Raw genomic sequence first — 22,204 nt, 5'->3', positions numbered from 1 at the left:
CAAAATTGTTTACATTACAGTTCTTTATTATCTTTTATCTCTACCATATGCATTTGCAATAATCATGTTGTTCAATAGATTTGAAATACAATAATTTGAAATTAAAATTGTTTTATTAATAATTTTTATGGATTATTTTTTAGTTTTTTTTCTGAAAATTTAAATTTGCAATTAATTTTGAAATAACTGAAAATTTATTCAAAAATTGTGACTGTGCAACATTCGACAAATCTAGAAATGATCAATTAGTAAGCGTTCGACGTTTGCAAGAAAAATATTTTTACGTCAAATTAAAATGAAAAAAATCAGGCAATTTTTCTTTTTTTCCATAATTAAAAAGAGAAGAAAAACAACACGTTGTCTTATTAAATTTTATTATTTGTCGTGAATTGATTTAAAGCAAAAACCATTTGAATAATTGCTTCGAAATTGGAGCAAAACTTTAATTTTATAAAGTTTTCATAACAAACTTGAATTCCACTTCACAGTCTAATGTGGCAAAGGTGACGACAACCTTTCAAAGTTCAATCTATGCGTACGGCAAAACTGATTTATTTTTAATATGCTAACGTATGTCTGTTGAGAGCACGTGAATTTTTTTTAATAGACTTGTTCTGTCAAAACTAATATTTAAGAAACTTATACTATTGTTGAATGCAAGACGAGAAAAAAATGCAACAGAAAATACATTTTATATTGGTAAACAGGAAGTCAAAGAACACGTTTTCCCGGCACACATCTTTTGCTAAAAGTTTTCCTTTTCGATTTTTATTCTTTGATTATTTTGAAAATTCTTCTAAAATCTTAGAAAATGATAAAACGGTTATTTAATTATTCTCTTTACAATATCTTGCATCATGGAAGCTAAATTTTTCTGCTTTCGACATTGTTGTCGAATATTGAACAGAAATTAAGAAAATGTATGAAAATAAATTGCATTTGTATTTCAGGTTTTGAAATTTTAATTGTAAAATAAGAACTAACAGAAACAAATACGTTTATGGATGGAATTTACAAGTATTCTTCATAACTGTAAATGAATAATCATTTTAATACGGTTTATGATCACAAATTATAAAAAAAATTAACAGAACTTGCAATTGTCATATTCGAGGCTAAATTATAATGGTTATATTTTTAAATTTCACTACTCGCATTATGAAAATTCATGCCATTTTCACAACTGTGCACCAGACTGGGAAATATTTATTTATAAGCTACAAAATTGTTGAAATTTTTGTGAAAAGACGATAAGCTTGTGATTACGTTCCAAACAGAACATGTGAACTAAATCAAACTATCATTATTAACGTTCCTAAGATCAATTTAATTCTATTTTATGTGTACATCTTATTAAAATACAAATGAATTTGTGCTTTCAATGAATTTCAGAAATTATTTTGCGCACATTATTCGCTTCTAAAGCAAACTTCTAAAAAACAATATATATATATATATGAAGCCAGTATACGGTCTTATTGTTTAGAACTTATTCTATGCACTTATCTATATCTAGTTTTTGTTTACCAGTCCAGATTTTGCAGCGAGAGTGCGACAATTTAATGACTCCGCATTGCTGTTCTTATGAGATTTTGCTATAAAAGCGCTGCACGTAAATATCGATCTTAACAACGTAAACAGAAATAGGAAGAAGAACTAAAAGAATAAACGGATGAAGATTAAAAGAATAAATATCGGTTGGTCATTATGTGTTCGCACGTTATTGATGTCGTTGCGAAGAAAAACCGTCATTACAAAGCTGTCTTTGCTAGCAAACCAAAGAGCGTTAGGCGACACGATAGACGCTTAAGGCAAAACATATCCATTAATTATCACTACCGCGACAATAGAAATTTTTTTGAAAAAAAACAAGCTTCCGGTTGATTCTAGCTGCAACTTTTTATAGGTTCAGACATATCAACTAACGTGAAAATGCAAATAAAATAACTTAGGGTAACACAGTGACAAAACTGAGCTAACTCTATTGCATTATGTTTCAAAAAACCTTTGTTTTGAAAAATGGTAAATGCTTATTTATTTCGATTTAAGATAATATAATGGTAATGCACTCCATATTTGAAAAAACGTGGTTAAACAGCAATCATCCAATCTATGATTAATACAAAGTAACAAATCAAATAGCACAAGTTATTCTCCCAATCACTTATCAGAATGATTAGCTAATAAAATAGCATAAGTCATTAGCCAATTATTAATCAATCAAGTGCACCTTATCAGGAAACAGCCAATCACAAAAAATAAGACATAGTTTCGACCACTTGAGTCAAAAAAAACAGGCTTCCGGGAGATTCGAGATTCTGCCACTTTTTTATAGCTTCACGCATATCAGCTAACGTGATAATGCAAATAAAATAGTGGGATCCGGCCAAGCCCCTTTTGGTGAAACTCGTGTTGTTGTATGTAAAAGTGCAAAAGTGTTTGCAATCGTAGGGCATCAAAGGAAGCGAAAGGCACGTGAAAAATATGTTGTATGCCAAAGTGGAATTTCAATTAAGTTTTTTTCAAAAATTATATAACCATTACGTCTAAAATATTGAATTATATATATAAAGATAAAAATCTAACGTTACATAATTAAAAATTGCATTGCAATACATTGCATAATATTACTTCATTATCATATATCACAGTAAGTTTCAAACAACTTTAAGCTTCCTCAATTTTTATACAAGCATTTATTCATTTAGAGTTATTATGAATATGTCTTCAGATTATGGTAATTATAATTTTTGAAATATATATTTAAATCATTCACTTCAAAAAAATTTTTGTCAAAGAATAGAGCGTTTTAATGCTTTTCTTAAATTTCTAGTTACCATCCGTTTTGTAATGTTATTCATTAAATTAATTAGTAGGATTATTATAATATATAAACATTACAATATTAATAAATTTCATTTTTTCTTGTCTGATATTTATTTTTCAAATATGTAAACTTTCATATTTGATAAAAGTAAATCATTATTGAATTCTTTGAATAATTTTCATATCGTGAAGCTGAATATGCAAGAGTCAATTATTTTTTACATAATTTCATTTTTAACATTCTTTAAAAGATTTTTCAATTATAATTTAGTTGGAATCTTGTTGTCGTTTTGTATGTAGTGAAAAATTAGTTATTAATTTTTTACTTTTTTGTTTTCATATATTTAATGAATTGTAATAATTTATATTTATATAGTAATCGGTTATGTGCATATTTGCATTTGATATCGGTAATTTTCATTACTTTTAAGAACATTAATGAAAACCGGTGATTACAGTATTTTGATATTTAAGTATTATGAAAAGTTACATTTGTTGTAATATTTATTTCATAATTTGTCATGTTATACGAAATGTAATAAGCAGTTAATAAATTATTTGTAATTTTCCTTGAATTTCTTAATCAGAGCCGAAATTCTTTTGCCAAATTTATCAGTTTATTTATTGAGTTTCGAAACATATTTTCACAACCGATTAAAAATAAAATTCATTCGATGAAACGATCTTTTCAAAATTTAGTGATAGATAATTATAATTCGAATTGTTATTATGACTGCAGGTTTAGTTTCATTTTGAGTATCTGTTTAGATGACGATCTGGAGGACAGTTTACAAATTGATGAACCTTCCGATGTTAACAGTGCCGAAGTTTCTGTCAATACTGAATGCCCTGCCCCATTGAGTGAAGACACGGGTGAAAATGTGTTAAATGAAGAACAAGAAGAGTCGAAAGGAGAAGAAACCGAAACGTAAGCATGACAAGTTTCATTTTATCATTTTCCCTATTTTCAGTTTTTTGAAAATTAAGTACGAATTTTCAGTTACAGTATGGTTAGATTTTGAAAATTATGAATATGTTGTCGTGTTTATTTTTACCTAAAAATTAAAATTTTAATAAAAGATTAAATGAATTTAGTTGGAAAATTCATGTCAATTACGAGAATGCATGTGTTGAATTTTATTTCATATGCGAAGTATAAATTTTTCTCTTTAAAGAAATTATTCTTTTTCGTAGATCAAGTGAAAATTTTTGCAAGTTTTTTTTACTCATAAAATTCAATTTGGCCAGCAATTATAGAGACATTTTATCGACGACATCAGTAGTGGAAATGCGTAAAATGATTAATTTGTCGATCCATTTTGGTGGATTATGAATATTATTTCTTTGTTTATTTTTTTTAATTTTATAAAATGCAAGTATGAATGAATAAATAAATGAATAACATCAAGTGGTTGGTAGTTATTGTGTGCGAAAAATTGGCTCGAAGCGTTGGAAAGGTGAAGATTAATTACCCGGTGAATGGAACTAGTGTTCAAAAGTATTTTTCATAAGGAGTGATTAATTTTGATTTTGTCGATCAGCCTGTAGGATGTCAATAAATGAATTTTTCATTTGAATTTCGAACAAAGTAGTTCACTTTGACAAAAGCGTACTTAACGAACGAGGAAAAATTCAATTATATTTAAAATGATATAAATTTTATTTGGAAAAAAAGAATAAAATCTGGAAAATGTGATTAATAATCATAATGTTGTTGTTGTATCAATTGTTAAGTATAAAAAGTTAGTTATAAGAGACAAGATTTGAAATTGTTGACCTTCACGGTAACCTAATTTTAAATTCCCAATTTTCTATACGTATAGAATATGCGCAGCGTTGGTCAGAAATGGTTTTGAAACAAACAGCTCAGTTTAATTATTGTTGTAGTCGATTGTTTTTTCTTTCGTATCATTGATAAAATGAAGAGAAAGAAGAAATGAAAGAAAATGTTTTAAATTAAATTAAAAATTACAGTATAATGATTGTTAATTGTAAATTTATTTGTTTTTGTTTACCTTGTCGAAAGAAAAAAAATTAGAATTGATTTTCGATGTGATGGTGAAAATGAGCCGCTTGAGGTGATAAGTGAGCATCTAGTCATGACTTGAATTCCGCATGGACCAGAAGCGCACCTATCAGCTCAAACGTTGAAATGTGAAAATGATCCACATTGACGTACGACAGTAGAAACAGACAGACAAATCGAGAGTTTTGTGGAATAAAGAATTTATTCGTCGTTGTCGAAAATCAGGTGAATGAATAGTAGTAATAGTGATGATGATGATGATGATGGTGACGATGAAATAAATATATGATAAATAGGCAGCAGAAGAAAAAAAAGAAGCTGAAGATGAAAAAGATGATATTTTCTTCAACAACACCTACGCATGTATATGTTGTATATTTTTGCTAAAAATAATTCCACGCAATATATAGAATACAGTATGCATCGGTGGTGTATGTACGTGCATATTTATATTTATATGTTATAAGCGTGCATTGGTGTTGTGAATGTGTTATGTATGGAATGTCAGAATGAGAGTGAAAGTGAATGAGTGAATTTTTACGTTGAAACATCGATAAGAGGACTACATACGGTCAGTTGTATGTTGCATTTGTTGGCAAACGGCAATGATTTGAATGAAAAAGTGTCTTTTGCGGGAAAATTGTGTGTCGTCGTCGGTAGTTTTGACTGAAACGAGGCCAGATTTGTGCTATATATATATATAATTTATACATACATATATTTATGTATACGTACAGCAACGAATAGCTGCAACGGCTACTGTGCAGACTTGATGCGACATTTGACGTGTTGGCATCGACAATACAGTGTGCTGTGATGATGGTAACTCGACCAACTGAACTGGTTCTTCTTGGATCAGTTTGGGGGGGAAATTGGCCGTTGTCGTCATTATGGGATCATTTTTCACCTCTTTTCTCGTTGCTCATTATATGATTTCTCCCTTCTCTTATATTATGTATGGCAAAAATTTTCCTACCAGTTTCCAATTGGTGATCAATCACACCACCACCACCACCACCACTACCAACAACAACAAAAATAACAACGTTGCAAAAAGCCAACATTAAAAAAATCATATTTGCAAAAAAAAATTAATTTTTTTCTTTAAATTTCACTCTTCTACTGCAATTTTGCATACAACATAACTTGTATTCAAATCAAATTTAAAATATATTCTCGTGATTAATTTATTTAAAAAAATGCATATTCTATTTTATTTAAAATTCAAATTTCTCATTTTGTGGCAACATTATTATTTTTTTATCAACCAATCAACTCACAATTAATTCATTAATTAATTAATTAACCGATCAATATCTCTGTTAATAATAATGAACAATTTTCTTTTTCAAATTAATTCTTTTTTCTTTATTATAGAAAAAACACATTATCAGGAGATGGATTTCACAATGTGTGAGTGTTTTGTTTTTCTTTTTTAAATAATTTCATTTTTTCTGAATTAAATTTATTTATTTATTAGTACGTTGAATGTGGAAGATTTTCAAGTCAGTCCAACCCGGTGTTATAAGCACCATGTCGAACATTGGTTTGCAGTTTTCGGTCCTGATGGACTGGAGAAAGCTGAACAAGTTGTTGAAAAAAGCGACCAAAAGCCGACGAAAAGCACAATTTTAATTAAAAATCAACAAAACAACAACAAGTAAGTGGAATCCATTGTAAAATAGAACTTTCGCTATTGATTGGAGATTTTTTTTTCTTTTTTGGTTTTCATTTCATTTTTTCAAATCTGACCTGGTGACGTACATTAAAAAAAATACAGTTTCAATTTCATTTCAACATCTTATTTGCAGTGTCAGATTTGAATTATTATTCCAGACCAGATTTAAGATAATCTCATCGAAAACTCTGGGATATATTTGAATGTACCTTTGATCGACCTTGTTTTTCACCGACATGACCCCCAGAGCAAATTTATAATATTCTGATTGTCAGTTTTGCACAGTTTGCAGTTTACAGTTCATAAATTGCAAAGATTACAGACCAGTTGTGACTGGGAGCTAAAAATTGCTTCTCTCTTTCTTCCCTCCCCCCCCCCCATTCCGTTTTTTTGTCTTCTCGGAATATACTTTGACAACAACTGTTGAAAAAATGGGATTATTATTCTTTTCATATCAAAACTTACATTAATTGTTGTAATTTGCATGCTTGTATTCAAATAGCATACATAACATTGCAAAAGAAATGCAACAATAATTATACAAATCATCCATTCATATCGAGCAGTAATGTACAATGGGGTTTATATTTATGTTCGAACTTTTCGAATCGGTTTGCGTGACAATTGAAATACAAAAATTAATTTAAATATTTTTTCACTTTTCAATTCAGAGGTGGAAAAATGAAATTATTAAAAAAAACCAATGTGAGAAAAAAGAATCGGGCAAAATTCGCTGTTAATTATGAACAAATTCCAAAAGATTCCCTTGCCTATTTGCCGGACGTGTCTTATGGTCAACATTTGTCGATACTGAGCAAGCGGCAGCATCAGATTTACATTGCCATGAATGTCACTTATTCTTTGAAAAATCGATTCAATTTCAAAAATGACAAAACCAACCTCAATGTAAGTAGTCACTTTTTTTCTGCTTTAATTTTCCCAATATATACATATATATATATATATATATATATATATTTCTTTTTGTTTTGTAGAATGTGAAAGCTTCTCTAGCCGAAGAATATGTCAAATTCAATGAATTTGTTCGAAATCATACTTTATCAAATGTAAAAGATCGCTATTCAAAATTGCCGTTCGCCATTTTGAAATACACAACGGTATGTTGTAATTGGATAACCTGTCAACGCGATCAATCGGTTATTCATTTTCTTAATGTGAATTTTAATTTGTAAATGAAATGTAAATTTCCTCTATTTTTCCTTTGCTTCAATCGAATTATCGAAATTAATTTGAATTTTTAAATGTTAAGCAAAAAAAAAATTTTTTTTCCAAATTTAGGATTGCATTTTGAACAGAATTTTGCGCACTTGTGAACTGATACCAGAATGGTTCGAAAACGCGGGATCGTTGAAGAAGGATTCTTCAAACGACCACGCTTTTATGGAATTCAAGCAGTTGCTGTTGAAAACAGTAAGTCAACTTTTGTTAAATGTATTCAAAAATAAAATAAAATAATTTATATTAAATAAATTTTTTTATTTCACAATTTTTCTAATGTTGAAATGGTCAAAGGTAATTTTTTTTCAATCATTTTTCAACGTTTTCATTCTATTCATCAAATTGTACCTGAAAATCAGAATACTTTTTTTAACTCTCGAATTTTTTTCTTTTTCAAAAAATTTGTTCAGCCGAATACTTTTACATATTCACGTATAATTCACATAATTGGTGTATAATTTATAAATTTACAAAAATTTAGAAAATTAAATTTAGCAAAAAAAATTTTTCTTTCTCTCCTTGACAACTTATGTGTAATTCTACGGAATTTGATTAATAATGGACGCGTTGTTTTGTCGAACGGCTCGTCTGTTGTCAATTTTTGCGAAAAACAACGCGCCAAACGTTCAAAGTTCGATGAAGAAGTTGAAAAATAAACAAACAAAACTATTCACGGACAGTGGTGAAATTTGTTGTATAAATTTTCAATAGATATTTTTGAAAAAAACAAACAAACAAACAAAAGAAGCAAAATAATATTGAAATTTGATTCAAAATGAGACATTTTTGATCGATTTTTTAAAAATAAATTCCAAAATATATACCTCATTGTCTGTATTACTTAGGGCAGTGTTTTTGAATTTCACAAGCCGGATCTGCATCGTCAGGCTGGAATTCGTTTCGGAGATTTTGAATCAGTTGTTGAAAAATACCCGCCAACGGAGCGTTCGACAAAAGTCCACCACAGCAGTCGGGGATGGCAATTTGAAAATTGTGTAAAATGTTTGATGAAATTTCAGGTTTTCATACACAAAGATCCGAACGTCAGGCGTCTGTTGAAAAAGTATCCAGCGAACGTGGTTAGTACAATGTCGACAATACGTGCGCTGCTCACCGGCAGCGGTTGGCTTTGTTGTCAAAATTTCGACATCCCAATTCGCATTGAATTGTTAAACGACGTAAACAATGTGGATGGTCAGTGGACAAAATTAGTACATCATTATTAATATAAAATTGTTGTTGTTTTCACAGGAGAAAAGATGAAAGTACTATTTGCATTGAAACCAATCTGCAGCGACTGCGTTACGGCTCCGAATGCGCGTCGTCTAGCTGCCAAATACGCCTGCAAGGCATTCATATTACGCACACTTGTCACCGACATCGACATGTCATACTGTAACAGTAAGTAGGACCGGTATTGTTGACTGAGGCGGTCAATTGAACAGAGAGAGCCAACGTATAAAAGCATGTGTCATTTCATCAATCGATAAAAAAAGAAACGAAAATTACACATAATATAGTTCAAACTTTTTTTAATCTAAGCAACATTTTTCATCTGTACAGCAGCAGCAAGCATCAAATTTAAAGTAAAACAAAAAACACTCATTAAGAATGGGCGACACAAGGGTAATAACATGATATAATAATAATAATGACAATGTAAAACGAGATAGTATAAAAAGAGCGAGAGAGAGAAAGAGAGAAAGTAAGAAGAGAGAGAGAGAAAACAACTTTTCAAGCTTTCTTTTGAGTAGGTTTCTTCGTTTTCGGCGTGGACGGTTTCTTCGGCTTGGCCACTTTAGGCTTGCTAGCTTTGGGCTTCTTGGAGGTAGCGGTAGCAGCAGTAGCTTTCACCTTTTTCGGTTTGGCGGCTGCTTTGGTTTTCTTCGCTGATGCGGCGGCGGCGGTTGTCGTTGAAGCGGACTTGGGTTTTTTGGGATTTTTCGCTTTCACCTTCGTACTTGCGGACGATGCGCCGGCTGTTTGTTTTTTCGTCGACTTCTTTACCGTCTTCTTGACCGTAGTGCTGGCCTTTTTGGGCTTTTTCACCACTGCCGGTTTGGTTTCACCGACGCGGAAACGTCCAGATGCACCAGTACCTTTGGCAAGTTTGATTGCTCCGGATTTCAAGCCTCGTTTCAAAGCCATTTTCATGTGCGCGTTGACCATTTTCGCGTCGCTACCGACGTTGTAATGGGCCATAATGTATTTAAGTAGACCTTGGCGACTAGAGCCGTGGTGATCTTTCAACGTTTTCAAAGCGGTGACAATCATCTCGGTGTAAGCCGGATGGTTGCTTGCCGTTTTCGGCTTTTTTGGTGCTCGGGATTTTTTTTGCGCATTGGGCGCGGCAACGGGATTCGAGGTAGCAGAGGCAGCGACGTTAGGAGAAGACATCACACCCACTCAAATATATATATATATATATATACAAAGAGTGAGAGGAGACAAAATTTTTGTGCTCCAACTTATGCAGAGGAAAAAGTTGAAATGAACGTGAAAATTGTCGCCGAGACGAGCAGCAGCAATTCGTTAAACAGAAATCGAGCAAAATGATTGGAGGCCGCCCGTTCGATGTTTAAATAGGCCGTCGTCGACGGGGGACGCTGTTGTTACTAGCGCGCGTGTGTATTACGCTCAAATTCACCAGCGGCTGTGTTTCTCCGTCAATACTTTTCCCTTTACAGTGGACCAATTGTCCGACTTTCTGACCGATTGACCATTCCATCGAAAGCTGACCATCGTCTAGTTAGGATGGTTTTTTTGAAATTTTCTCAAACTCAAAAATTGGCCAAATATCCGTCAAAGAAAAGTTGACGAAGAGATTTTGGAATATTATTTTTTTCTTTTTCTTTCGCTAATTTGTCACTGGTCACTTTTCTGACTGCGAGATTCGTTTAGTGTTGTAGAATATTGTTCGGGCTTTCGATCGATGCCCACTTTTACATAATTTTACCCACTTGCGTTGGAATGACAGGCGAAAAACTGAACACTACTTACTCAATGGTGGAACTTTTCGAATTTACGTTTCCAACTTTTGTTCCTCACCCTGCTCGACTGTGGACGAAATTTGAAAATTTTTTTACACTTCCATACTTGGCCAGTATGGAAAATTGTAGAACATTGACAATTTTGGCAATATTACCATTTTTTAAGCTTCCAAACTGCGACGAAATGAAACTCACCGTTTACCTCTCAGACGATGATGTTAATTTGTCGACGATATTTTTGCATCTTTTTCAAATTTTATTTCCATATTACATGTAAATTATTGAACATGGAAATTCACGGTTGAATTTAATTTATGAAATGATTTAAAAATTCCAAAATTTCCCCACAAACACCAGTGGAACGAGAAGAAAATATACATTAGATACATCCGAGCGAATTTTTTTTCCTCTCTCTCTTCCCATCTCAACTACTGTTCTCCGCGTGTTTATCAATTTATTTCATTTTTATTACTGATATAAGAATTTAAATTTTTTGATAATTTTATATTTTTAATGGAAATCTTTTCTGTATAATTTCTGCACACGTAATTGGCGATAAACTTGCAAATCAAACATTACTCATTTCTCCACTTGGATTGTGGAGTGTCTGGGACTTTAAACGTGCAATTATAATTTGTGTAATCTTTTTTTAATAGTTGAACAATTTTTTCAACTGAATTTTTACCGTTCAATTACATTTTTTCAAACTTGCTTGTTCTATGGGAAAAAGTTTTCTTCTTCTAGTTACCTCTTGATCAATTTTTCGAAAATACCATACCTCGTATTATCTTGAAACATTTCTAAAGTGTATTATATCTTGTAAATATACTTTGCAAGTTTTTTTTCTGATATTTTTTTTATTCTTAATAATTTTTTTGAAAAAATTATAAATTATTATTATTATTATTTGCATTGAGATGGAAAGTTGTTGGACAACAACATGCTTGGGCAGTTGGTTCGGCGCAAGAGGGGGAGGGGGAGAGGGAGAGGGGTTTCACCATATTGTATTTTTATTCTGTTGGTGGTGGTAGTGATTTTGATGCTTTTTTGTTCATTTTTGCATTGGATTTTGTATTTGAGCTTGGAATATGAAATAAAATGAAAACTAGCATATTTGCTCAATTGCTAGTTGCTGCTGCTAATTGATCACAGCACTGTTGCGGTGTGTGTGTGTGTGTGTGTGTGGTTCAAGTTGGTTTCTGATGCAGTGCAACAAACATTTTGACAAGATGAATGATAATTTTTGTTCAATGGAATTTCATATTTATTATCACTACTGTTATTATTCAGTAGTGATATTTGTAAATTTTAGAAAAATGAACCATATATATAATTTTTTTCCATTTGCATTATAATTATATTTTTGTTGTTGATGAAAATTGATTTTGAATGCAATTTTCAAAAGTGCATTGAAACTACTACTGTTGGTCTGTGGTATTAGAAGTAGTAGTAAGTAGGATGGGAGAAAGCAGCAGAAGTGGAATTGTTGTTTACATATTTTTTTCCTATTTTCTTACTGAGATGATATTATTATAAAATTGTTTATTTATTTATTGTTGATGGGTAAAGAATTTTTTATTCTTTCTTTTATTATATTTTAAAATAATTTATATTATTTCAAAACAGACGAATTTTCATTTGCTTTCATAATAATAGCAAGCAAGTCTGTGAACAACACAACAACAACAACAGCAACAACAAGTTTCACTTTTCAAATTTCCACTGAATGCCAGTCGTTACTTTTTTTATCTTCTTTTTATGATCACTTTTACGAGAGTTTTTTTTTCAATAAAAAACTTTTTATTATTCAAATTATTCTGTTGAATATTAATTTTTATGTTTATTGTTATTTTTTTGTTTTCTTTTCTTTTTTTACTTTGAATCAACAAACAGATGCCAAGAGATGCATTGTGTTGTTTATGTTATTGTTGACGTTTTTTACTTGTTGTTGTTGTTGTTGTTGTTGACGTGAATGATTTTTCAAAAAATGTGTATCTGTAAGAAACAATACAATCGAGGTCTGCTTGTAATAAGCGAAAGTGTCTAGTTGCTCTTAGTATGTGCAGATACAAAATATACGTATAGATGCAAAATATTGTTTTTGCTTTCACATTTTTCACGTGGAATCAAATATGAGAAACAAGAAAAAAAAATACATCCACTTGTAGATTCTGCAATATGAATTTTGAATAAGTGAAATCGGTTTTGCTTTATTTTTACAATATAATATTTATATATATGTAGTTAATATTATTCATTTATCTATTTGAGGATACTGAATAAGTGAAATGATTAAAATATGTGCTTTTTTTAGAATCTGAGGATTTGCCGTCGTCGAACCCAAACTTACCATCGACCAGCGGAAATAAATCGTAAGCGAGCATTTATTTTTTTTCTTTTGTTATTATAATTTATACTTTATGCATGTTGGGGTGAGGATGAAATTTTTATGCAAATTATTTAAAGTTATGTTGTTTAAAATTTTCATTTGAAATAACAAGAGTGTTGAAAGTTTGTTGGTTGGTTTTTTTTTGAAAAATAATATCAATGTTTTGTTGTCCCTTTTCCTTGAATCAATGCTAGTCCAGAGTATGATGGGAGATAATCAGCGTACGTGTATGCAAAAATTTTTCAATTTTCATCTTTTGTTGGGATATTATATATTATTTTTATAATTTGCATAACGAGGCATACTATTATTATTATTATTTTATTGTTGGTGTTGTTGTTGTTGTTGTTGTTGTTGCATCTGACGATAATAATTAGTCGACAAAACAATATCGATTAATTTGTGCGTGTGTGTGTGTGGTGTGTGTGCATGTGCTGCCGCTGCTTTTGCTGCTGTGCTTTAGCAGTGGAAATTGTGATCAATTTTGCGCGTCTGCGCTATTGAAAATTCCTCATCGTCGACGTCTGGATGAATAATTTTTTTTTCTGAATTTAAATTTGATTTTCCATGATTGAATTGATGAGATTCATTTCTTCCCGCATTTTTTTTCATTCTCATTTAACACCACCACAGAGAAAAATTATTATCGTTATTTATGAAGAAAAAAAATTATTATAATTATTCCAAGAATTTGGTAGAATTTTACTATTTTTTTCATTCAATTGAAAAAAAATTCAAAAAAAACAAAAAAGATATTTAAAATTTTTAAATTTTATTAAAATTCACACACACCCAGAGCAACAGGCGAAAAATATGTATAATTTTAGTTGTTGTATTTTTTTTGTTCAAATTTATTGATTCTTTTCAGTCTAAATGAGAATATATGAATATGAATATGAATAATGATAACAAAAGCGCTCGTGTTGCGCGCCACAAATGACCTCGCAGCTGTGTGCTTGACGCTCTTTCAGCCTGTTCTGGCGAACATTCAAATTGACCCTTTTTTTCGGCGGGAAAAATTTTTCCTTTTGGCAACTTGCCAACATTATTTTTTTTAAAATTTTCTTTTTTCAACTTGTGACGTCAGATTTTTATCGTGTTGTAAAAGTACAATAATATGATAATTGTTGTTTGAAATTGGAATAATTTGTTCGAATCATCGGGATACTTGAAAGAAATAAAAAAGAAAAAAAAGAACCCATTTTTTTAAAGTATCGGTTGTCTGAGATTGTTTCAATTTGCATAGAAGTTAAAGTATGCTGTTGTTGTTTTGGCTTTGGCTTGTTGTGTGACAGATTGTGACGTTTGCAATTTCAAAAGCAAACAAAAAGCTGATTTGCATCATATTATCACTGATAAGCCATAATAATAATAATAACGTATAGTTGAAATTTTCTTATTTATGCAAAGTTAGTTGCTTACTAGAGGTGCTGCTGCAGAATGTAATAAACAATGCAAAAGTTTGTGTCGTTTGAATGAGAAATATCATATATATATATATATAGATTGATAGAAATTTCCATGATTCGAATATTATCGATTGTTGATTTGATGAAAATCATCACTACTGCCAGCGCTAGGCTAGGCATGCATAATTTTTCTTCTTCTTATCGGTTGTTACTATATTGCCGTTAAATAATCACTGCTGCTAACATTGGTGCTGTTGTTGTTTGTGGAAAATAATAGATTAACGTCTCAACAAGCAGTGTCGCTTTGACAAAGAGTTACTCCTTTTTTTATTTTGCAGAAGAAAAAAAATATGCAATAAAATGGAATTGTTTTCATTTATTAATATTCATAAAACTAATTGTAATAATATTCGAATGTAAAACAATGTAATTTTCATCGGTGACTGACAGGGAGGGTAATCATGATATTTGTTTGATAAGTAATGTTCTCATTCAAATCAATATTCAAGCATAATTTTCATTTTTTTTGTTTAATTTTAAACTGAACACTAGAAGTGATAGTTGTTTCATTTTAATATTTACGATTGCAATATCTTTTCAATTGTTCACGTTTGTGTGTCCTTTTCGTTCTGTTTATTCAGCATGAAGAACTTTCGTTTGTTTGTCTATTGTATGTATGTATGTACGTGTACGAATGTTCGACTTTCGAAAACGAGACATAATATTCTAGACAATTTCGCTATAAAGCTAATATGCATATGTTGAGAGCTTATGCGTGTGTGTGTTTGTGTGACCTGAACCGAATGCTTGGAATAATGCTAGTTGTGTATAGCATGCTTGATTGGCTTGGTTGCAGAATTTGGAAAACAAATTTCAAAGCGTTCGTTATTCTATCTGTCCACCCCAGTAGTAATACTGCTCGGCAATTTTAATTCAACTTGATTCCACACTGCTACAGTAGGGTTGAGGTTGTTGTTGTTGTTGTTGTTTTCTTCACATTTTCCCCCATCAACTACTTTATAATTTCAAAAAAAAAATATATATATACAAAAATTTCGAAATCGAAAATATCACTATTTTACAGCAAAAATTGCTCACAATGAAATATTCAATTTGTATAATTTACTTTTTTTTTCTTTTTAATTTGAAATTCAACCCTGTGCCCAATGTGCACTGCTGCTGATGATGATCGATTCAAGTTTAAAATTTCCTCATGAAATCATAAGTATTAGTCAAACAATTAACAAACGGTGAACAAAAATTAGTTCCACAGTTGGAGGTGGTTTTTTATTCAAAGTTTTTCGTTATTTTTTTTATTGAATAATCAATTTCAACTAAACATGCAGAAATTATCATTATTCATTTTATAAAATGAAACGCGCAGTTTTTGAACGAGTCTTTTTTCATCTGCTAAAATTTTCTCATGTTAGCGTTTTTTCTTTAAAACTTCGCTTAAAATTACTCACTACTTTGGCATTCGATTGTTTTAATTTTTACATTAACGTAAAATAGCCAATATGTAAACATAATAAGGCGAGTTAAAATTGGACTTTTTAAATTGATTTAATTTGAAAGTTTTTGAAAATTTTAATTATTTTCTATAATTGGACGACGTGTTAGCAAGGTTGTATTGAAGGCTGTTGTGAGGTTGCGGTATTTTTTAGTTGTGAAACTTGAATTAATAATAATAATAATAACAAAGAATTTATGAATGCTTTAGTCAGTTTTGATAGAAATGGACATACACACACACACATATAAATGCGTATAATTTATATCTGCTGGGAAAATGTTTGTTTGTTTGTTTGCAAAAGCAACATTGAATAAAAGGTTGACAAGTTGATAATTTTCTCAAACTGATTTGAATACACTGTTGGGAAAAGTATTTTCCAGATGTGTAGGGGAAAAAGGAGATCTGGTTGGAGGTGAACAATAGGCAAAAGTAGACGACCATCTTGTGTAGGTCAATTTGGACAGTGGTCAGCATCATCAACAACAACAACAACAGCAACAGCAACAGCAACGCTTGTTCCCACCGATAATCAATTATCATATGTCGAGTGAAGTTGAAAAGAAAATGCCAGACCGTGCTCGACTTCCGCTTTCATCCCAAAGCCATCAAGCATGAAATTGCCCGCTTTCAGTCAGTGTGGCCAGCTTTTGCACTCTCGACGTCAGGAAATATTTATTATAATCGGCTATTGATTTTCAGTTCAGTTTATAACAGAATTGTTGTGCATGTTTCTTTGTTTATTAGCATATTTTATCAATTTATTCATTTAATTTCACCGTACGACAACGTTTCAAAAGTTTCAATCATTTCGAGGATGTGGACGAGAATAAAAGTGGAAGAAGGAGGGGAACAGTTGTGCAGAGATATTTTGACGAGGAATTTTTGTTCTACAATTTTTATTTTCTTTAAATATTAGCTTTCATTTAACACTTTAAACTTCTTCCATTATTTTCTGCATTTATATAATATTATTTTGTTGATTGGGAAATTCTAAAAATAAGAAGAAAAGAATAATTTGTAATTTTCGAATACTGTGCTTATTCTGATATTTATTATTGTATCAAAATTAATCATATATGTATATACATTTGTATAATATGGATTTAAATGTAACAATTAAATGCAATAGTTGAAGGTATTCACTAGTGGGGAATAATAAATATAATAGGAAACATTTTGCATTTCTAATATCAAGGACGACGATGTTATTTTTAAAAAAAATGATAATACATAAATGTCAAGGCACAAATTGATGAAATTTTCAAAAATATTTTTATGATCGCGACCATTTTTATTGTGAAAATGAGCATATATATGAGTTGGAATCGGTGAAATAATTTTAAATATGCAATTATTAACTTTGAAATTTATGTATAATTAATTAAAAGTTATAAATGGAATATATTTGATTTATTATGATTTGTTGATTGATTTGATCTTACTGAACAAAATGATGAAATTTGAATTTGTTATGCTTGTGAAAGTGACCAAATTTTGCATGTTGTAACATGACAAAATTGACTAACCGATTCTCTTTTAAATCGATTTGCCGTAATAATAGACTGTTTTATCGAGTGCTGAAATCTAAACAAATCTATTTTTAAGAATATATATATATTTTTACATATAGTTGTTTTAATTATTACATCTGATTTATATTTTGATCATTATACAAAAAAGATTGATTAAAAGTAGCAGTTGTTTTTGTGTCAGTTGCTTTTCTGTTCTTTTATTTCAAATTCATTTTTCAAACTAAGAAACTAATTTTGTCGTCGCTCAAGCAACTGATGTACACAGAACATATGCATAATATTTGAAAGCGCGGCTTTTCAGAAGTTTCACCTTTAATTTTCAATTCAATCATCCGATCTCGTATACCAGATGTTCTTCTCTTCTCTCTCATTATGCCAACAATGACAGCTGTCGTTTCTTGTTTCGCTGAACAGTCAGTCATTTACTTAGTAAGGTCAGTAAAATTGGGCTACAAATTTGAAATTAATTTTATTCAATTATCAATCGGATTATTTTTTTCCAAAAAATTATTCTTTGTTAAAGATAAAAAACGTTAAATTGTACATTTCACAATTGGTAGAATATTTAAGTATATTTTGTTTTGTTTTGAAAATTTTCAAAAACGGAACGAAAGGAAAATTATTTTTGTCAACAATCGTAGTTTGTTCAGCGTAAAACATTTGCGTTGAGAAATAAGTTACAGTAAAAAAATTTGATTCTCAAGTGTGCGAGAAAAAAGAAATTTGAATTTGTTCAGTGATAAATGAATTGTCCATTTTTGAATTTTCACTCTACAGGCGTGCAGTTTCGTGGAAAATTGAAAAAAAAATTTTCAAATATGCAAATTCAAATTTGAATTATCATCACTTGGTTGATAGAAATGACAGTATGCTCGTAGCTTGTGAAAAAATTTACGCTAACAAAGATGAATGAAAAAAGAGGGTTTGAATGAAAAAACAACAACAATGGGGATTTATATTTGAATCGACGTGATATCCCAAATTATTTATTTTATAAATTGTGAAAAGTTCAGTCTTATCAACTGATTCTTTTATTATTATTTTTTGAAAAAAGTTTGTTTTGCCAAAATTTCAAAGTTTACAAGTACCAGTGTTTGTTTACTATACCACTGGAGACATATATGATAGATAAATCAATTTGACAAAATACAAATATTGACCGGTCGATTATTTTCTTTCCGAATGCTTTTTGCTAGACTTTTTCACTGATTTTCTCAACTGATGGATACACTTATTCTGAGATCGAAACGATTGTTTGTTTCATTTTGATACGACAAATTATGCAAATCAATCGATCATTTCAACATTTTCTTCTTCGCTTCATTCATGTTATTTGTGGAATGTCAACAAAATGTTTTTTTTTATTTTTAAATGCGCGTACGAATGAACGATAAATTGAATTTTTTATATTTGTTGTTGTTGAACTGTACAAATTCTCAAAAAGATCAGTGTTGTAAAAGAAAAACAAAAAATAACTAATAAAAATTATGAAACGAATTGCTTGATGATTGATGTTAATTGAACTTATGGATTGTTCTTGGATTTCAAGGAATGAAGAAAAAGCCGCGAAAAAGGGCGCAAAGAAGCCAAAATTGAATGACATATTCAGCGAGATGCTGCAAAATGTACCAGGATTTGGAGTGGCCTGTAACAAAAAGCCGAAAAAGAATCAAGGTTAATTTTTTAATTCAAATTATTTGTTGTTGTTGTTGTTGTTGAATCAGTGTTGGGTTGAATTTTCAGAAATACCAGCAGAATTGCCGTCCAGTTACGTGGAACCGGAAACTGCCGGCACCCAGTGGCATTACAATTTGTGGAAATTGGGCAGTTTGAACTTGATTATCCGATCCAACAACGACGCTGTACTTAAACAACCGTCTGACCAGTCGGAAGTGTTGCGTCGGGTGGACATCTCGTTCGCGCCCAAGGTTGAATTTCAACCCTGTCACGGTGCCGAGAAATTGTCCATCGAAGAACTACAGTATCACTATTGGACTTCGTGGTTGAAAAGGACAAAGCAGCATTTTATACGTAAGAAGAAAGCAGCAGAAAAAATATTATTATTATTAATTTTATTTTTGAATTTTCAAATTCAACAGCGCGTGTTCATTACGCTACCGGTGATATTCTGGGCGTGGAGAAGTGTTCTTCGGACGACTTGCTGCGACGAATTTCAAGAGATGGATTGTGAGTATTTTTTTAATATTAAATATGTAATTATTCTCATAAAATAAATGTTGCACAGGATGGGACAGAACTACAGCAACCTTTATCGCGTCTTGAAGAGGTTATCCAGGTACAGTGCGATATAAACGTTATTGTTGTTGTTGTTGTATATGAAATTGTCGGTTGTTGATCTTGCTTTTCTTTTTTCTTTTTCTTCTCAGTTACGACGAAGGATGGTATATTTTACGTTACAATTCAAAGCGATCGTCGATGCGTATTTTCAAACAAACTGATAATCCCGACGAGTAATTTTTGTTGTTGTTGTTGTTTGAAAATTCTTTTTTTGAATTTTGAATTTCATTTCAAAGATCCAGCATGAAAAGTGAGGAAATTTTCGACATGCAACGACCGAAAAGTGAATGGATAAGCGAAGTCAGACCTGAATTCGCGATCGCAGAAATCGATCCTGAAGTTATACTCCAATGGCACATTATCAAAAAGCGCATACCGTGCACTTTTCCTCCGTTCGATTGTACCGATTTTTAAAATCTCTATTTCAAATTTAAATTTCTTTGTTTTGTTTATTTGTTTGTTTGTTTGTTTTTTTAGTAGAGCCAATTCAACCGAAGAAAAAGAAAGAACTATTGGATGAAAAGAGCGGTGATGATAAGAAAAGGGTGCGACAAAGGAAGAGAAATTGTGCAAAGAAGAAAAAACGAAAAGAACAACAATAACAACAAGCCGAACAGAGCAACGAATGAGATTATTTAAAATTTGAACAATTCATAAATATGATTTATTTATTTATTCATTGATTTTCTTTTCGTTTTTAATGCGTTGCTTTCGTGTTGCCAATTTTGTTTGAACAACGGGAAAATTTATTTCTCTCTCTCGCTCTGTTTTTCTAGCTTTTTTCAGGGAAATAATTTTAATAATAACAATAATAATAATAATAATTTGTTTTTATTTTGAAATATGATAATTAATTAATGTATTCATTTTAAAATTTTGAAAAAAAAGCGAAGAATATGGACGGCGATGTGAAATGGACAGAGTTGCGTTCTGCGGTGGCTCATCTCCGTGATCGACGAACGCGCCACATTGCAGAACTGATGGAAATGGGCACGTTTAAGAGAAATATCGAATTTTTGCAAGAGCAACGGGGCCTTGTTGGAGCACTGGTCGAACGGACTAAACAACAGTTGGATCGGTTGAACGTTGAACTGACCGACGAATTGGACAATTTCCAACAATCTGCCGAACAGTTCGCCATCGAACACAGCCCATTTCTTGTAATTCACCAAAGTTGTTGTTGTTGTTGTTGGGATATTTATTGATATTGAAAATTATTAAAAATTATTTTCATCATCTAGCCATTTGTGGAAGAAGGGAAAATTTATCATGAAAATCACTCGCTGCAACATGAATTCGAACAAGTGGAATCTTACGAACGAAAGTTGCGGTTTGACCATTTGCAAGCCAGAGAACACAAGGCTAGGGCAGAAATTGCCCAACTGCAACAGTCGATTCAAGTATTGAAATTTAAATTAAACAAATAAACAAAATATGCATATAAAATTATTAATTTCAGATCGCTGAAAATAACTTGTCAGAGAAGCGTTGTCTGTTGTCGCGTGAAATGATCATTTTGGACGAACTGCGTTTGACATACGACCGTGTAGAACGTAGTTCTAGGGTTCAGGTGAAGCATTTGAAATTAGCATTGCAAACGCTCCGCGAACAGTCGTCCGCGAAACGCAAACGTCTTCAGACGTTGCAGAATCAACTGGAGGCGGTTTGTTCGGGCATGGGCGGCTGCCTGCATGGGCGTGGCTCTGTTGGGCGTGGAATAATTCCAACGTCGCCGAACAGGAGGAGCATGAGCACCACCACTACAACCACGTCGACGTTGTTTCTACATTCTCGTTCTGGCAATTTTCACCAATTTCAATATCATCCAAAAATATGCATAAATAAACAACAACAACAACAACAACTGGATGCGGAATTCTTTCCCTCGTTGAATACTATACGACAAAGTGTTGATGAAGACGACGACGACGACGATTATGATAATGATGATGCTTATTATGATGAGGACGAAGAAGATAAAGAAAATAACGATCAATATTATTAGGAAAGGGAATATAAATAAATATATTTTGTTTTGTTTTTTTGGAAGGGGACAATTTTCAATTTTACTTATTATATACACGTTGTTTGTTCTTTTTTTTCGTACGTAGAAAAAATAAATAAAAAAAAGATTAACAATCAAAATCATTTTACTTCTTTCTGTGCTAATGGAAATTCCATTTTAAAGAAATTAAACAACAACGTCTTCTTCTATTATCATTTATTTGGTCGTGAAAATAATAATAATCATAATTGTACACATAAATAATTAAAATTGTATCATTAAATGAAGAAACTATTTTG

General features: G+C 31.2%; 7 protein-coding genes across 7 annotated transcripts; 5 read left to right on the top strand and 2 right to left on the bottom strand.

The window, feature by feature from the left end:
* The first annotated feature begins 3,264 nt into the window (after positions 1-3,264).
* Positions 3,265-3,758, top strand: Tsp_01261 (zinc finger E-box-binding homeobox 1). Its single transcript, XM_003377023.1, has 2 exons — positions 3,265-3,299; positions 3,566-3,758. Exons 1-2 carry the CDS (start codon positions 3,265-3,267, stop codon positions 3,756-3,758), a joined length of 228 nt encoding a protein of 75 aa, XP_003377071.1.
* A 1,631-nt stretch (positions 3,759-5,389) lies between these two features.
* Positions 5,390-5,741, bottom strand: Tsp_01262 (protein phosphatase methylesterase 1). Its single transcript, XM_003377022.1, has 2 exons — positions 5,584-5,741; positions 5,390-5,540 (listed from the first exon to the last, which is right to left on the bottom strand). Exons 1-2 carry the CDS (start codon positions 5,739-5,741, stop codon positions 5,390-5,392), a joined length of 309 nt encoding a protein of 102 aa, XP_003377070.1.
* A 1,364-nt stretch (positions 5,742-7,105) lies between these two features.
* On the top strand, positions 7,106-8,227 carry Tsp_01263 (protein phosphatase methylesterase 1). Its single transcript, XM_003377021.1, has 5 exons — positions 7,106-7,110; positions 7,202-7,436; positions 7,526-7,687; positions 7,830-7,961; positions 8,180-8,227. Exons 1-5 carry the CDS (start codon positions 7,106-7,108, stop codon positions 8,225-8,227), a joined length of 582 nt encoding a protein of 193 aa, XP_003377069.1.
* Positions 8,228-8,327: 100 nt separating this feature from the next.
* Positions 8,328-9,963, top strand: Tsp_01264 (protein phosphatase methylesterase 1). The gene is made up of 6 exons (XM_003377020.1): positions 8,328-8,393; positions 8,615-8,764; positions 8,789-8,963; positions 9,021-9,170; positions 9,312-9,395; positions 9,521-9,963. Exons 1-6 carry the CDS (start codon positions 8,328-8,330, stop codon positions 9,961-9,963), a joined length of 1,068 nt encoding a protein of 355 aa, XP_003377068.1.
* A 7,576-nt stretch (positions 9,964-17,539) lies between these two features.
* On the bottom strand, positions 17,540-18,024 carry Tsp_01265 (protein phosphatase methylesterase 1). The gene is made up of 2 exons (XM_003377019.1): positions 17,824-18,024; positions 17,540-17,647 (listed from the first exon to the last, which is right to left on the bottom strand). Exons 1-2 carry the CDS (start codon positions 18,022-18,024, stop codon positions 17,540-17,542), a joined length of 309 nt encoding a protein of 102 aa, XP_003377067.1.
* A 1,104-nt stretch (positions 18,025-19,128) lies between these two features.
* On the top strand, positions 19,129-20,420 carry Tsp_01266 (protein phosphatase methylesterase 1). The gene is made up of 6 exons (XM_003377018.1): positions 19,129-19,276; positions 19,346-19,633; positions 19,702-19,789; positions 19,990-20,073; positions 20,137-20,292; positions 20,378-20,420. Exons 1-6 carry the CDS (start codon positions 19,129-19,131, stop codon positions 20,418-20,420), a joined length of 807 nt encoding a protein of 268 aa, XP_003377066.1.
* A 376-nt stretch (positions 20,421-20,796) lies between these two features.
* Tsp_01267 (protein phosphatase methylesterase 1) lies at positions 20,797-21,905 on the top strand. The gene is made up of 3 exons (XM_003377017.1): positions 20,797-21,060; positions 21,142-21,300; positions 21,360-21,905. Exons 1-3 carry the CDS (start codon positions 20,797-20,799, stop codon positions 21,903-21,905), a joined length of 969 nt encoding a protein of 322 aa, XP_003377065.1.
* The last annotated feature ends 299 nt before the right edge of the window (positions 21,906-22,204 follow it).

This window comes from Trichinella spiralis (assembly GCF_000181795.1).
Source record: "Trichinella spiralis strain ISS 195 chromosome Unknown Scfld4, whole genome shotgun sequence".
In the NCBI taxonomy this organism is placed as follows: domain Eukaryota; kingdom Metazoa; phylum Nematoda; class Enoplea; order Trichinellida; family Trichinellidae; genus Trichinella; species Trichinella spiralis.
Note: the sequence above shows the minus strand (reverse complement) of the source record. Positions and strands in the feature narration are given on the sequence as shown.